Source organism: Trematomus bernacchii, unplaced genomic scaffold (assembly GCF_902827165.1).
Source record: "Trematomus bernacchii unplaced genomic scaffold, fTreBer1.1, whole genome shotgun sequence".
NCBI lineage: Eukaryota > Metazoa > Chordata > Actinopteri > Perciformes > Nototheniidae > Trematomus > Trematomus bernacchii.
In genome coordinates this window covers 10,482,568-10,500,069 of record NW_022987727.1, presented here as the reverse complement: position 1 = coordinate 10,500,069, position 17,502 = coordinate 10,482,568, and the positions used below count along the sequence as shown (strand labels likewise).

At 40.4% G+C, this 17,502-nt stretch overlaps 1 protein-coding gene across 2 annotated transcripts in view; it reads left to right on the top strand.

The window, feature by feature from the left end:
- Window positions 1-15,109, top strand: part of LOC117494014 (solute carrier family 41 member 1-like) — a 37,996-nt gene extending 22,887 nt beyond the window's left edge. For both annotated transcript variants that reach the window (XM_034144637.1, XM_034144636.1), the window contains exons 8-11: window positions 1,303-1,382; window positions 3,926-4,060; window positions 13,476-13,624; window positions 14,811-15,109. In XM_034144637.1, the coding sequence (XP_034000528.1) occupies window positions 1,303-1,382; window positions 3,926-4,060; window positions 13,476-13,624; window positions 14,811-14,984 (538 nt within the window). In that variant the 3' untranslated portion in view covers window positions 14,985-15,109. The remainder of the gene's footprint in view (window positions 1-1,302; window positions 1,383-3,925; window positions 4,061-13,475; window positions 13,625-14,810) is intronic.
- The last annotated feature ends 2,393 nt before the right edge of the window (window positions 15,110-17,502 follow it).

Sequence of the window (17,502 nt, the reverse complement as noted above, 5' to 3'; positions counted from 1 at the left end):
GGTACTGGGGGCAAAACGCAACATCTTGCAAGAAACAGCGTCTGAGGGCTTCTTAACATTTAACAAACTATGAATGTGTCATACCCACTTAACGGGAAGAAACTCAGCTATCAGACAATAGTAACAATTTTTAGCTAAACAAAACACAAGGGTAATAACAAGCCTCTGAATTAGCCCTGAGCGAAAAAACGCACTTAGCACAGAACTCACGGTAGAAATATTTTATTACTTATCGGATCTGCAAACCCAGACAACACACAACGTAGCTTTATGGGACCAAAACGGAAAATAAGTCTTACCGTTGCTGTTTTCTGATCAAAAGTTGTGTTCAATGGCATTAAAACGCATAAAACGCTGCTGAAGGTTAATCCAATGTCTCTGTGTCATTTTGAAATGATTACTGATAATCCATCGTCATATTTATTTGCAAAAACAGAGTTTTCATATATAGCTGCTATGATAGCTACGAGAGTGTATGACAGCTTCCGGTTTTGGGCATTCTGGCTGCGCATCACTCATTCACCAATGGGTAATGTTTAGATAGATTTTAGGAACTTCCCCTCGATTCTATTGGCTCTAATGGTTAAAAAGAGGTGTCAATCATCAAAATCGACCGAGGGGGGCCAGAGATATGGAAAATGCACCCAAATGACCCCAGAAGTGGTTTTCTTTTTCTAAATCTCTCTAAAAAGGTCAAATGTTACTTGTTTTGCATACATCTTGATACAGGGTACTTATTATATGTTGTACTTTGGATTCCTAAAGCTTTTAGTCTTCGATCCCATCATTCAAGGGTAGTTTTCACTATAAGTAATGTTGTTTTTTTGGACGGACAATATAATTTACAATTTTTTACTATGTTCAATCTGAATTTACTTTAAAATAAAAAAATTCTATATTGATTCGGACTTTTCTACGTCCAACTCACAAGTTTATCATTGCTTTGAGAAAAAAGATTATTAATTTACCCCTTTTAGAAGTGAAGTTATAGTCATTTGTTCTGGGAATGTCATTTTCGAGCCTGAGACCTTAAAAACAGGCTTGGGGCTTAACAGGTTAAAGAACTTCCTGGCAACCTAATTAATTATAATTCAAGCAGTATGTCATTAAATACATTAAAATGATCTTTGCAGGTTAATCTGAGCTGGTTGTAGTAGATCAGTTCGGGATTTGCTAATAAAACAGCTGAAAATAAGGGTTACCTTTATCTGATTATTTTGTTTGTTTGTTCTAACATCAGAATGGGAAACCCTGGCAGTGACTTTATGTGGCTCTGATTATCTCTGTGTTTGTGATTCCCAGTTTTGGAGGCCTTATACTGGACAAGACAGTGAGTGATCCAAACTTTAAAGGCATGGCTGTCTTTACACCTGTTATGAATGGTAAGCTCTTTCAAGCGAAATGTCAAAATGAGAGATGAAATGGCATTGTTGCCATTTATTGGTTATTCTCCAGATTTACAATTTCTGCAACACTTGCATTATTAAAGAGGCCCTATAATGCTCAGGTTCATATTAGTATTCTGTGTCTCTACATGTCTCCATGCTTTAATGTCAGGGCCGTATCCAGGATTTCCTAAATACCGAGGTCCAAACATGCTAGGGGGGTTCGGGGGGGTTCGGGGGGGTTCGGGGGTATACCCCTCCCCCCGAGATTTGGGGGATTTTCATGATCTAGTTATGTGCTTTTTAAGTCCTGTGCGGGGTCACAAATTGGATAATATATTGATTTCAAACCATGTCAGTGGGCTGCAGCATAAATTATTTTTGAAAGTGTAATGCATAAGAATCAGTTGATTGTTACTATTAATGATCTGGACATGCAGAAGAGGCTAAAATGATCCCAAAACATTGTCAACATTCATTTTCCATGTCTCTCTCCTTTCCATAACCTGCCCCCTCTCTTCCATCTTCTTTAGTCTCTCTGTCTTCTTCCTGTTCATTACTCTCTCTGTCCTCTACTCTTTCTCTTTGTTCAATCTCTCCCTCATTGTTCACTTTTTGCTCACTCCTGTCGCTCCTGCCAGTGAATTAAAAGCAATTCAGCAATTTAGTTCATTTCACTTGTTTGTTTGCATTATATTTTGTATTTAAATCTGTTCTGTTTGATTCTCAAAAGAGAACAAAGATGTAAGCAAATTGTGTTTTATACAATTGTATGTTATTATGACATCATAACTGCAATAGATGTATGTTGTTTTAAAATTATGCCTATTTTCTATAGTGTAAATTAAGACTATTGTTATAGATAAATAGATAGATAGATAGATAGATTGATAGATAGATGGATAAATCGATAGATAGATAGATAGATGGATAGATTGGAACTTGGAGAGGTCCCAGTTCACCTCCTGGCCTGCCGTGGTGCCCTTGAGCAAGGCACCGGACACCCCCCTTCCCCCCTCACTCCCATTGCTCCCCGGGCGCTGTGCAATAGCTGCCCACTGCTCCTAGTACTAGACTCCTGGTACTAGGATGGGTTAAAAGCAGAAAACTAATTTCACTGTGTGTGCTGTGTGCTCTGCATGTGTGATCATTAAATAGGGTTTCATCCCTCCCAATTCTATTCTATTCTATTCTATAGATAGATAGATAGATAGATAGATAGATAGAGTTTTTTTTTAAGCCTATACATTCTTTTGTGTGACTGTACCTGCAGTTCCTCCCTGACTTCCATCACTTTCTCTCTCTCTCTTTCTCTCTGCCTGTCCTGTCTCTTCCTTACCAAAGCTGAGCTTCGACTGACGTATACAGTCTTTTCATTATATCTGAGTCAGTGTAAAAAGAAAACAATACAATGTTATATCTTCAATGTTTTACTCAAATTGAAATGAAAGAAAAGCATTACAACGTTTGTTAAAAGGTAATCCTTCTGACATTGGATGAATGAAATTAACTTTAGCTCTCTAGCTAGTTTATTCACGCAATTTAAACAAAAGTATAGCCTATAGCTGCAATATAAATTAGTGTGCATGTTGTCGGACGTCCACTGACTAACGTAGAGCGTTCACACAGGATCTGCTTGTCATATGATGTCCTGATGAACAGAAACACAAGCAGCCCGCTGCACTCAGATCTCTAGATACCTCATCACTCCTCCGCTGCTCCGATACAATACCGGGCTGCGGTGGTTTGTTGATACATGTCGTCTTCTTCTGTTTGCTTTAATCGAGGCTACGTAGTTATGCAGCGCCCCCATCGGCAGTAAATGGAAGTACTACAAAGAACCCCGTTTAGTTCAGTTATTTCCCAAGTTTAGTTATACACAGCTCGGAGAAAATTACCGAGGTCCGGACCTCGGTGACCTCAATGGTGGATACACCCTCTGTCTGAAACCAGAGTCCAGTCTGCTCTGATTGGTTAGCTGTCCGGCTCTGTTGTGATTTGTCAACTACTTAGAGTTGTATGGCAAAAGTCCCGCCCCCTAGCATATCACCTACAATGCGTTGGAGCGCTAGCCAATAGAAGCACAAGTATTACATAGTGATGTCACTATGTTACAGAAGTAAACAAAGGAGTCCAATTCAGGCTTATTATATTGCAAAAAAATGTCACTGAGCTAAAAGAATAAAAATGATTTGTCTGTAATATTATTGGTGCAATATATTTTCTGAATCTGACCTAAGATGGGGGCAGATTGCACTTGCAAGTGTTGTATGAGTCATGGTGCTTTCAGTGGACTCAATCCATTCTTTGTAAATTTGCCCCAAAATAAAAATAAATATAGTGTGACATTTTGCAACCAGTATATTTAAATCATTTCATTTTCATTCACATAAGGTGTCACAATACTGACTTCAACTCACAACAACAACAAAAATCACTTTTGTCAGATCTTCAAATATGTTTTCACATGTTGCCATAATGCTCTTCCGTACCTCACATTCCTAGTCATTCTGTCCTCTCTGTTTCCTTCCCCTGTGTAGGAGTGGGTGGTAACTTGGTGGCCATCCAAGCCAGCAGGATCTCAACGTACCTGCACTTCTGGAGCATCCCGGGGGTGCTGCCCTACAAGATGAGGCAGCACTGGCCCAATCCCTGCATCACCTTCTTCTCCTCAGGTAACACTGCCATGCTGAATGCATGACTTTGCACCTTTCTACATAATAATAATAATAATGCCGGTTGAGCGGCCATGAGGCAGGCAGCGTAGAGTTGGAGCTCCTTGATCCTGACAGCTAAACGCCTACTTTCTGTGGTTAAAACAGTCTAATAGACAGTATTATGAATAAGGCGTTGGTGTAATGACCAATGGGAAACGGAAAACTGCCGGACAGAAGAAAGAACAGACGCCTCCAGTTATAGAAAAGTCCGCTGATGATACGGCTAACGGTAACCATTTTTACCCTGAGGAACTAGCACTACAGGAAGCTAACGATATGGCAGACATACAGACAATACTCCAGGAATTAAGAGACTTTCGTCAGGAAAACGGCGACGCGCTCCGTGATATTAAGGACAAAATTAATGCAACACACAACAGAGTGGACGAGGCTGAAAACCCAATCTCAGGGGCAGAGGAACAAGTGCAAGTCGTGGAGGAGGCTTTGCTAGAGGTGCTAAAGCTACAGGAGAGACTGGAGGCTAGGCTCACGGATCAGGAAGGGCGGTCAAGACGGGACAACATTCGACTTCACGGTATAGTGGAAGGGGCCGAAGAACACTCTACGGGAGTGGCTGCCTTTGTGGAGAATCTGCTACGAGCAATCATTTTCTTTTGTCTTATTATATAAATAACCCTGAAATTGGAAGACTTATAGTTTTGATATTTTTTGTGGGCAAAGTGTGTGGACGTTTCCCCAGAGACTAATTACAGAAACGGTCACTCAAGGGTCATGGGCTCGGGTTTATGTGTGCACGTTCAAGTACGGAGCAACGGGAGGGCCCTCTGAACCCTGGAGGCTGCAGAGACTATCCCTCCGAGCCACTAATAGATCTTGGCTCACACAAGGTCACAAACATGACCTCTTCATGAGCAGATTTGTTTCGTTTTTTCAATGTCTGCAGGCATTGGTTAAGAGTTATCTCAATTTTGAATAAAACATGGAAGATAATCCAGCTCCGATCAGAGTAGTTACTTATAATGTGAAAGGTGTCCTCAACCCTTTAAAAAGGACTACAATTTTGAAAAAAATTTGAAAAGATAAGGCAGGAATAGTATATTTACAAGACACGCTTTTAAAAGAGCCAGAACATGCTAAACTCAAAAGACAGGGCTTTGGTCAGGTTTTTTCCTCATCTTTCCCTTCTGGGCGCCAAAGGGGGGTAGCAACGCTAATATCCACAAAGATTGTTTTTGAAAAAGTTTCAGAGTTTAAAGATAAGGAGGGAAGATACAATATGGTCATTGGAAAACTGGATGGAATTGAGGTCACCCTATTAAATGTATATGTACCGCCAGTTGCTAAATGGGCTTTTTACAAGTACATTTTGATGATAACAAAAGCACAAGGAACAATAATATGCGGGGGGGATTTCAATTTAAGACTAAGCTCGATTTGGGATGTCTCAGGGACCAATCATAATCAAAATAATGCACTGAGGAAGGTAAGAGGTCTGTTAAAAGATATGAGTATTTGCGACATATGGAGGGAATTAAATCCGACTACAAGAGACTACACTTTTTTTTCTGCTCCCCACAACTCTTACTCTAGGATTGATTATTTTTGTATGTATAACAAAGATGTGGGTAAAATAAGGTGTAACATTGGTAGTATGGACCTGTCTGACCATAGCCCTGTTTACATGGACAAGCAAAGCTAGACTTACAGAGAGACATACGAATGTATTTGGAGGAAACTGACAACGGAGAAGTCTCCCCCTCTATATTGTGGGATGCGAGTAAAGCAGTAATGAGGGGTAAAATGATAGCAAAATTAGCACTTCAAAAAAAACTCAGATAAGAAAAACTAAGAAAATTGGAATTAGAGTTGACTAATCTGGAGAGGAAAAATAAAGACAATACCGAGTCAGACACCACCCAAAAAATCCAAGACATCAGAATTCAAATAAACGATTTGCTCACATTAGACATTCAGAAGAAGTTGGCATTCCTGAAGCAAAGGTACTATGAAACGGGTAGTAAATCAACTAAATTCCTGGCCTATAAATTAAAGAAACAGCAAGCAGAGAGAATCATTTACAAAATGAGAGACCCAAGCACAAATCAAGTAACCCACAAAAGTAAGCAAATCCAAAGTTGTTTAGAAAAATACTATAAAAATCTCTACTCCAAAAAGCACCATAAAGGAGACACAGCGACGGACGCTCTACTTAACTCACCCAAGCTTCCTAAAATGACAGCAGAACAGAATTAAACTGACAGCTAATATAACCGCGGATGAACTAGAGACCGCAATAAAAAGACTCAAAACAAATAAATCCCCTGGATCAGACTGGTTTACCGCTGAATGGTACAAAACCTTTAAGGACTTGTTGTCACCGCCCTTACTAAACGCATTTAACTGGGTACTGGTAAATAGGGAAACTCCACCATCGTGCCGAGAAGTTATTTCAGTTTTACACAAGGATGGGAAGGACAAATTGAACTGCTCCAATTACAGGCCAATCAGCCTACTAAACCAGGATTACAAGCTGTTTGCCTCCATATTAGCTAGGGGGTTGGAGACTTTTCTCCCCGATATTATAAATCTCGACCAGACAGGTTTTATTAGACAGAGGCAAACATGTGATAATATCAGACGTACTCTGCATATAATCAATCACATTAAACAAACAGATATGGAAGCGGTTATACTGGGTCTGGATGCGGAGAAGGCTTTTGACTCAGTGGACTGGTCCTTTTTATACAGAGTGCTGTTCAGGTTCGGTTTTCATGAAACATTTATTAAGACAATAGAAACACTATACAACAAACCTACGGCAAAGATTAGGATTACTGGGTCATTAACTAACGCCTTTGAATTAGAACAAGGTTGTCGGCAGGGATGTCCCATGTCCCCACTTCTCTTTGCCATTTTCATAGAGCCATTAAGCCAGTGGGTAAAACAGAGTGAGGAAATACAGGGAATTACAATGGCTGGAGGAGAACAAAAGATAGCCTTGTTTGCGGACAATATTTTAATATACCTTGGGTGCCCCGAGCTCTTCCCTCCCATGTTTATTAACAACCTTAACAGAATATGGATGTTTATCTGGTTATCGACTAAATACCCACAAATCTCAAATACTGACGTTTAATTACACCCCTAGTCAACCCATCAGAGATGTGTTAAAAGTTAAATGGGAGGCTGAAACTATGAGGTATGTGGGAGTGAATATCCCCAAAAATATTGACGAAATAATATCACTGAATTATGACCCCCTAATTACCAAGATTAGGTCTGATCTTTCCCGATGGAATGTAATACCGTTCCTCAGTTTAGCACAGAGGGTGGAAGCTATAAAGATGAACATTCTCCCGAGACTCTTATATTTGTATCAATCCATCCAAGCTGAACTGCCGAACGGACATTTTCTAAATCTGGACAAGGCAATTTCTAGATTTATCTGGAAGGGAACAAAAGCCTCGGATTAAGTTCAAGACCCTCCAGCTACCTAAAGAGAGAGGGGGTCTCTCGCATCCTAATTTTAGAATTATTCCAAAGCAGCTCAGATAAAACCTCTGGTCGATATATGCAATCCTTCCTACGTAGCACGATGGAAGGAGATAGAATGCCGGACATTGAGCAATGTCCCACTACAGGCGGTAATAGGTGGGGGTATTTAAAAAAATATATATGAATGGGAGTCAAACCCGTGGGTGGCGACATCACTCAAAATATGGGCACAGGTGAGAGAACATGAGAATAAGGAACCTTTTCATATGTTGAGATGGATAGCTTATGATTCTGATTTTATACCCAATAGGACAGACGCAGGATTTAAAAAATGGGCAGAAAAGGGGCTGATAAAATATAGCGATCTCTTTGTTGGTGGAGTACTCAAAAACTTTCAGGATTCAAAAGTTCAATATGGCCTTACCAAACAAAACTTCTATAGGTATTTGCAACTTAGACACTACATAGGGAAATGTATAGGAAGGGGAGTCTTAGAAAAGACAAACTTGGTGTCACGCCCTGGCTCATGGACGGACAAAAGAAGGAGACCACACATCATTCATATCCAATTAAAGTATATTTATTTAAAGAAACTAATTATGAAGTCAGTTAATCAGTAGTGTGTGGGTGTGTGAATATGTATCAGTATATAAAGCAAAGACAAACAAACCAAGGTCCAGTAGAGCCAAGCAACCCAAGAGGAGAGAGAGACTGACTGCTCAAGCGCCCATACCTCCCCCCTTAAGAATGAGGTATCACCTCAGATCCTGAAACAAAATAAGAACATTAGACACATTTTCTTCCAATTCATAACTCCAAGTAGCACGTTTAAGAGCACATACAAACTGCATTATAAGTGATACTAGGCAAAAAAGGAACTATGGAAAAGGTACATGAGGTGACTACTGAAATTTGCACAAAACCCGCAATTGTTACAGCCTAACCCCAGGAAAAGCAACTACTGCTGCTTAGTGGACGAAACAGGGAATGCCTGTATGGCCAAAACCTCAAGAAGAATGGGACGAAGCGCCCCTTGCCTGCCCCACTTTACCCAAAGATGTTACTGTAGCTCTCTTTGGCATACTTCCGTGTGTTGCAAATGTTGCACTCTGACCTTCTAGCCCAATTGACATTGCCACATGTGTTGCACTTCCAATCATTTACACTGAAGAGACCCCTGCTCCTCCCAGCCAGAGTTTTCCAACTAACTGTTCCTCCAGCTTTCATAATTTTCTTCCTGCCACATCTGTAACAACTGGTTCTTCTAGCAAAGTTCATCATTCCACACTTATCAGAACAAAACCAGTCCTCGCCTCCAACATGAAAACTCTTTCCTGCAATGTTTATTTTGTTACCACTGATTGGCTTTGCCTGATCTGGCCAAACATGACCACCTGCCAGGTCATTTCCAAAAATGATGTCCACTCCAGTCACTGGCAACTGGACGAACACCAACCTCCACTTCTCTCTGGACCAAATCACAGGACAGAAACAGTTTATGCTCAGGCACAAAAATGGTTTGCAGACCAATCCCTCTAACTGGAACACGGCGCCCCATGTCTGAATCTGGAGAAAAAGGCAAGATGCCCTCCCTCACAAAAGTATTCAAAGCTCCCAAGTCCCTCAAAATCCTGACTTGAACTTTCTTGTTACTCCCAACTACAGTTACAAAACCGTCAGACATAAACGAAGCATAAACCGACTCAACCTCTGAGATATCAATTGGCTTAACCTGCACTTGCAATGGAGCCAAGACTTCTGTTTCACCAACTTTGGGATTATGAATAGTTGTAGCCAAACCAACTGACTTCACATGAAAAGTGTTGATTTTCCCCTCTAGCAAAGGACATTCTTTTTTCCAATGACCCTGTTGATGGCAATAATGACACACATTTGCATTGCTTATGCCATTAGGATGCTGTGCAAACCTTGGGGACAAAGAATCTGCTTTCTGGGATTCATTCCTATCATAACGCTCACCAAAGATGCGCTTGTGCGTCAACACATACTCATCAGCCAGTACTGCTGCCTCCCTTGGACATGTGACTTTATGTTCATTAATATATGTTGCAATGTTATCAGGGACAGACCGTTTCAATTGCTCCAGAATGATTAAATCACATAACTGATCCAGTTTTTTTACACCAGAAGAAGAGTACCAGCGCTTGAAATGCAAGATCAAATCCCGTGCAAATTCCACATGTGTTTTGTTACCACTCTTTCGCCAGTCTCTAAAACGTTGGCGGTACACTTCAGGCTTCAACTCATAAGCCTTCAAAACAGCCGATTTCACCATATCGTAATCTTTACAGGTGTCAGAAGATAAAGCAGAGTAGGCTTCTTGCAGCATTAAAGTTCTGTCCTCATCAGGCCAGCCCCTTGAATCAGCAACACGCTCAAACAGACAAAAAAAAGTGTCCACATCATGTTCGTCAAATGTTGGCAACAACAGTAAATGACTTGCAACATCAAAGCGTGAACTTACAAGTTCCTCATTCAAAGCCGATGCAGACATTTTACCTGCCCTAATCAAAGCCAATTTTTGCAGTTCCAAATCCAGTTTCATTTGTTCCTTTTTGTATCAGATTTGTTCCATATATTTTTCATTGTCTAACCTCAAAATCAACTATTCTTTCTGTTGTTCAAATGTTAAGCCAGACGCAAAATTAGTTACAATGCTCTTACCTCCCCTGTCCATCAGAACCAAATCTTCCACAATGTTAGCCATATCAAACCACAAAAATCTAGCAACCTAGATAACCAAATTGAGATAACATACACCAAACCTTTACACTATGCAACTAGTGGCAACAACAACTGGTGACTCCCCATGCTCAACTAACTAATTAGAGTTTGTCCCTTATCTGACTAAACTCGTACCTAGTCTTCGTACAGATACTTGTGGCGGGTATTTATTCACTGAAACCAAGTGGTACTGGAAGGCAACTGTATACACAGCGACCCCACAAGAAACCATGGACGTGATCCCGAGACAACTGCTCTAGCCACTTTCTCTGTCACACTAAACCCAACCCCCCACAGCAGACTCTCCATTAGAACCTGCTGCTAGGCCTCACAGAGGAGAACACCAGTCACATGCCACACCAAACATTTTAGCATATTTACCTAAAAGAAAACTGGCCCAAACTAGATTATAAAGCTCTCCAAAACAACTTCATCCATGTGTGATACTCCAACCTAAATTAGCACAGAAAATTCATACTAACAAAATGTGACTTGGACGAGCCCCCATGTCACGCCTTGGCTCAAGGACGGACAAAAGAAGGAGACCACACATCATTCATATCAAATTCAAGTATATTTATTTAAAGAAACGTTAAAAGTTAATTATGAAGTCAGTTAATCAGTAATGTGTGTAGTGTGTGGGTGTGTGAACATGTATCAGTATACAAATCACAGACAGACAAGGTCAGTAGAGCCAAGATGAGAGAGAGACTGACTGCTCAGGCACCCATATTTGTAGCTGAGCAGTCAACCAAAATCAGGTGTCAGCAATCTCTCCTGATTGGGGAGTGGCTAACCAGAGACTTGAGTCTAAGGCCTATAGGGGCCGTCACACTTGGGTATTCTGAATTTGTTTTTAAAGGGTTACAAATCAGATCAAGGTCTCAAAAACATCTCAAAGTTATATAATGGACTAAATGAGTTAATTGCACAAGACACAACATATGTAAAGGAAAAATGGGAAAAGGAAGGAAATCTTACTCTAGACTTGGAAATATGGGAAAAGCTGATCAAGCAACAATGGAGATCTACTTCCGCCCTGACCTGGAGGGAATTTGGGTGGAAAACAACAGGTTTTCATAAATAGAAACACTTCATGTTGGAGGTCATGTGGTGAGAAAAAGGTGAATCATTATCATGTGTTCTGGCAGTGTCCTGTGCTCCTGAACTACTGGAATCAAATCAAGTCCTTTATGGAAAAGATACTTGGGGTCGGGATCCCATTTAACTTTGAGACACTATACCTGGGCTTGAGACCAGACACCGTCAAGGGATATACAAGCAAATATATGTTCAATATCCTATTAATAGCAAGTAAAGCCCTGACTATGAAATGGTTGACAACGGAGGCACCTAAGGTTGAGGACTGTTTTGATGTTATTCATGACATATATGTTATGGAGAAACTGACTTCTGTTGTGAGACTTGAAAGGGACAAGTTGGGCTTCATTGGTTGAGGGCATATCTACAGTCAGATCGGATTTTACTTGAATTGTTATTAGACACTGTATAAACACTTACCCCCATGTTCTAAGTTGAGCTACTCGGTTGTAAACTTGATTCTCTTGTTTAGGAATATATGTACAAATATGCCCCCCCCCCCTCCCCCTCCCCCTCCCCCTCCCTCGTTTTTCTTATTTTATTGTTTTTAATTCTTTGTATATCGTCTATTTATGTATTATTATTTTTATTTTATTATTTGTATTCATTTGTTGTTGTTGTTATTATTCCCTGTCTTTAACTTGTAGTCTATTTTAATTTAGTTTACTTACTTATGAATATTACAACCACGCTATTGCAGAATGATCATTTTATTACAACTGATTATTGATTATTATTCTCCTTTTGCATATGGAGAGTTGAAAGCATGTTCTGCTGTATACTGTATATGACCTGTATTCCTAATAAAACATATGAATAACAAAAAATAAATCATTAAAATATAGTTAAAACAAAACACTTAATTAAACACAACATTAATTACAGTTAAAATCAGTTCTGAAAAGGTGAGTTTTGGTTTGTGATTTGAACATTTGAGATTGAGGCAGTCCCGGATGTGTTTGGGGAGTGAGTTCCAGAGGGAGGGGGGGCAGCGATGGAGAAAGCTCTGTCCCCCCAGGTTCGGTGCTTGGTCCTATGAGGAAAAGACAGGAGGTTGGCGTCTGAGGAGAGGCGGCTGCGGAAAGGAGTGTGGTGTGGTGTTGGAGTCCAGAACAAATGTCCTTACGGGGACAATAAAGTATATCGTATCGTATCGTATGTCTGTGAGGTAGGAGGGGGCCTGGTGATGGAGGGCTTTGTAGGTAAGGAGAAAGATCTTGAAATGGATGTGTTGTGGGATGGGGAGGCAGTGGAGGTTCTGCAGGACAGGGGTGATGTGGTCATGAGAGAGGGTGTGGGTGAGGAGTCGGCGGCAGAGTTCTGGAGTTTATTGAGGAGTTTGGATGGTGTACCATAGAGGACGCTGTTAGTCTAGTCTGGATGAGATTTCATTTCATTTCAAACCTTTATTTATCGAGGTGATGAAGGCATGGATGAGGGTTTTGGCAGTAGAGAAGGAGAGTGATGGGCGGAGATGGGATAGATTTCTGAGGTGGAAGAAGGCAGTTTTGGTGTTGTGCTTGATATTGTTTCCAAAGGAGAGGTTGCTGTCGTAAATGACTCTGAGGTTGCGGATGTGACAGGAGGGAGACAGAGTGGAATTGTCAATGGTGAGGGAGGGGTTGTTATTGTTTTTGGTGAAGGATTTGGACCGATGTCGACCATGTCAGATGTATCAAAGTTCAGGTTGACGTTGCATCCAGGATTTTATTACATTACATATTTTGCGATTCAACCGACGTGCTCAACCAGAGTGCCTAAAAATAACAGCAACTTCCTAGAATTCCTAAATGTAAGGTGTTAAAAGCAGTAAGATTTTGTTACGTTCTATAGACTTGAATTTGTCATCTAGCCAGAAAGACAAATATCTTTTACAACGAAGGTGCTTATTGCAGGAGTTGAAGTGATGTCAATGTATTTGACCCAAAATAGAACCTCCTGATACGTTTTCAAATAAGAGTTCTAGGATGTATTCCAATTGAACATTTGAACTGAGTTAACCACAAGGACAATCCATTCATAAGTGATCAAAAGTACTAACAGAAAGTTCACTGTTCTCTGTGTCTCCCAGGGGTGAACTCCAGGTCGGCGCGGGTGCTTCTGATGCTGGTTGTCCCCGGTCACCTGGTCTTCCTCTATGCCATCTCTCTGCTGCAGGGAGAGGAGGCGCCTATCAGCGTGGCCTTTGCCATCTGCTACCTGTTTGCTGCTCTTCTGCAGGTAAACTGTCGCAGATTTCTTCTACATCCCCAAGAAAGTAGTGCAGTGATGATATATTTTTGTAGGCCAAGCCCAAAGTTAGCATCTCAAAGGTTCCCGCGACAATACGCGATGGGATGTTTCCATTGGAATCCGGTATGATGCAGAAAATAGGCTTTGTAGCCACACTTTCATGATACTTAACACATTTTGTTCAGCAAGGTAATCCAACATATTGACGCAACTTTGTGATTTTTTGGAAGCGTAAATGTAATCGGCAGAAGTAAAAGCTAATTCAATGCTATAAACAAACTACTTCATGGTTGCATGCGCTATCACCACCACTAAGCTAAAGGCGGACTAGTGTAGGCGTGACGATGTTAAGAAGTTGATTTAGTCACTTGTTATCAGCTGCTGTTTTTATGACACATTAAAGCTTCAGACATTCACAAGTGGATTAAATAATAAACAAAACATTTGCATCGGTAGACAGAAAGACACTTTTATGTATATTGTATGAGCTGCTGAGGTGCACTAGTCCAGTTACCCCCAAAGTCAAACCAGATAAACAGAACTAACCTTGGTCGAAACGTCATGTTCCAATTATATTTTTCTGATGGATATTAAACTGGATATAATTATACAGATGTGGTTATAATACAGTTTAATTGTTGGCACCATTTAGGTTGGTTTGGTCAGTTAAAGTTAGTCAAAACCCTGGCGATTGTAGATTTAAATCAATGATACACCTGCAAAATTATCTTTTTATATCAATAATCCACTCCTTGTTACCTTGAATTTTTGAAGAAAACTTTTTTTTTAAATGACTCAATACTAAACTAAGAACATTCTTGATAAACTGAAGGACAAGAAGCTTTCCTGTGTAACTGTGTGACTGCTTATGTGAAGGTATTTAAAATAATAAGGTTTTAGCCAAAATGCATGTTTTATAAAGCAGTTCCATACAAATTGATGATTGAGACTTATTATTATACTACGAATGTGTGACCCTTTTGGATTTATTGTTCACTGTTGAGGAATCCAAGAAAAACACATTTTTCCTCTGGAATTCAAGGTAACAGTCATTGATAAAAATATATCATTTTGAGGATTATTTCCCTAATTCCATTTTCCCTGATTGTTTCCAAGTTTTGTCGTATTTTCCTCTTAATGCAGCCTATTTAGCTCAGTTTTCTTCCCCTTCTAGGTGGCCATCCTGCTTTACTTAGCCGACCTCATCGTCCGTGTGATGTGGAGACGGAGCCTGGACCCTGACAACTTCTCCATCCCCTACCTGACCGCTGTGGGGGACCTGCTGGGCACCGGCTTCCTGGCCCTGTGCTTCCACAGCGTCTCGCTGGTTCAGAACCTGGGACTCTGAAGGTTTTTCCTTTTACTCATGAACTCTTAGTCAGCCACCATCTTGTTTCACCTGTTTCGTTACACAGAAATGCTTGGATTGGACAATAAAGCATTCTTCAATGGTTATCACTGGGACAATCCATACTGAGGAATCTGTCTTTGTCACAAGTTCAGACCTTTAATAGGATGGAGAGACTGCACACACCCACCTTTTACCATCCATGTGGGTGAGGAACCACGTCCAACAAATCTAATAATTGTATTTAAGGGAAAAAGCCTTTCAAGTTTAAATTCTCCACCTGTCAGTATGTCAAACTTTATTTTGCTATCATTCCTCTCTATCTGTCTTTCACAGAGGTGGGAGTAAGTCATACATGTGCAAGTCATGAGCAAGTCTCAAGTCTTAACCTACAAGTCTCAAGCAAGTCCCAAGTCACTGTGGTGAGAGTCAAGCAAGTCAAGTCAAGTCATTGCTCAGGTCAAGCAAGTCACAAGTCAAGTCATACAAAATTCTGATGAATAAGCCCAGTTTCCGCATTTAAATCAGTAAAAATGTTGTGGTTATGAAAAGTTTAATTTTATTTTCAACATAAACAGCAATGGAGAGTGGGGCGCTGAAATGATAACCCTTTAAGTTCTAAAAGGGCTCTAAAGTGATAACAAGAGTACAACACAAATATTTTACATAAACATGTTAAGCATCCTGCCCTGGCTCCCCTTCAGCAGGGTCACAGCATTTATCCATGGTCTGTCTAAGGTGCTCCCATATGACACTGTCTCATTGTTTTCCTAACTGTGTCTGTGCACAAAGATATATTGCATCAAAGCCAATACAACAAAATAGTGTATGTACCAGGGTGCATGATGTGTGCAGTGTGCGAAAAAGCACACGTCCCACCGTCCGGGACGTGTTATTTACAATATCGGACAAGTAGATCTTTCAATTGAATTGTCCGACGGACAAGTGACGTTTTTCGCCCTTATTTATTGACAAATTATTGATAAATTCAGCTTACAAAAGGCAGAACTCATTCGCAAATTGTCCGTGTCTGCCATTGTTGTGGTTTTGCTTGTCGATTCCTAAGGAAATGCATCTCGCCGCTTTCTGTACTGTTAGACGGGGGCGGGCGGGAAGTAAAACTCGGTTCCGAGTAAGAACAAATAACAATTGTCCGTTTAACAGCCTCATCTTTGTCAAACTTTCTTATGTTCTTTCTCTAACACGTAATGAAGGTTATTAAGCGTTTTAGCTCCTATGTTGTTAATATTGACCGCCATTTCCTTTATGAAGTAAAGCAGCCTCCCTGTCTGTGTCCTCGCGCTGTCCTCACATCCCCGGACCTCCTGACTCGGAGGAGCACAGGGATGTCAGTATTGTTTATGAAGCAGGGTATAGAAAGTACATTATTGAAATGAAACATCAGAGGAGACTGGGCCAATTGTACATTCTCAAACTACACTACTTAGAACTAACTAAACAATTATTTGTATATAATTGTATTCAATAACCGTAACAATATTAAACAGTATGAAGTGATTTGTAAATAGGAATGCAGATTTGACTTAATGTTTTCATAAATATATTTTTCTCCCAGTTTGTCATGGGACTTATTTTTACCCTCTCAAAGAACCAGAATCGAGAACCGAAAATAACCGGAATCGAAAAGCATAACCGGAAACGTTAAAATCCAAACAATACCCAACCCTATGTGTGATGCAGTTTAATCTTACCGCTCACTTACGATTTTTCACTTGTCCAGACGAACTTGTATTCGGACAAGTAAATTGCCAAACTCACTTGTCCATGGACAAGTACTCTCTAAAAACGTTTTCTTACACTGATGTGTTTGTGTGCAGACAGTGCAACATTAAGATTAAACAAATGTCTTTCATTTGGGAACACCCACATATACATATCAGGGTTTCCGTTAGCCGGTAATTAACGGTTTTTAGCTGGTAACATTTAATAAAAACCGGTAAATTCAAAACCTGCCGGTCAAAATGTCCGGTAATAATTAGGGATGCTCCGATCGATTGGCCGCCGATCATTATCGACCGATATTCACTCTTAATAGTTTGATCTGTGCTCTCTATAAAGGCCGATCAGGAGAGCTGGATCTGATCGATGTGGACATAAACGCGAGTGAAGTATAACAACGCGAGAGAGAGATCAGATCAGCTGCTGAGTCTGACCAAGGGTCGCAGCTCTGATCACCTGAAGCCCCGCCCACTGTTTAGCGCGCCGCATGAGGAACTGACGGGCTGTCAGGAGAGAGAGGGACGGAGAGAGGAAAAGAGAGGATCCGTTTCTCCCGTGTTATTATTCAAAGTTAATGTAAACTTTTGAATAATGTACTTCATCTACTATAAGTAGTTTGTTTGAATGTAATAATGATGTTGTTTGTTGTTTGTGGAATCATTTATTGAAAAATGAATCTGAATTTTTCGATCTGTTACGATTATAAACTGAAGCAATATAAAAATGACTCCCATTAACTGAGTTTTAAGCATCAGCATATCCGGTCATAGTCCGGTAA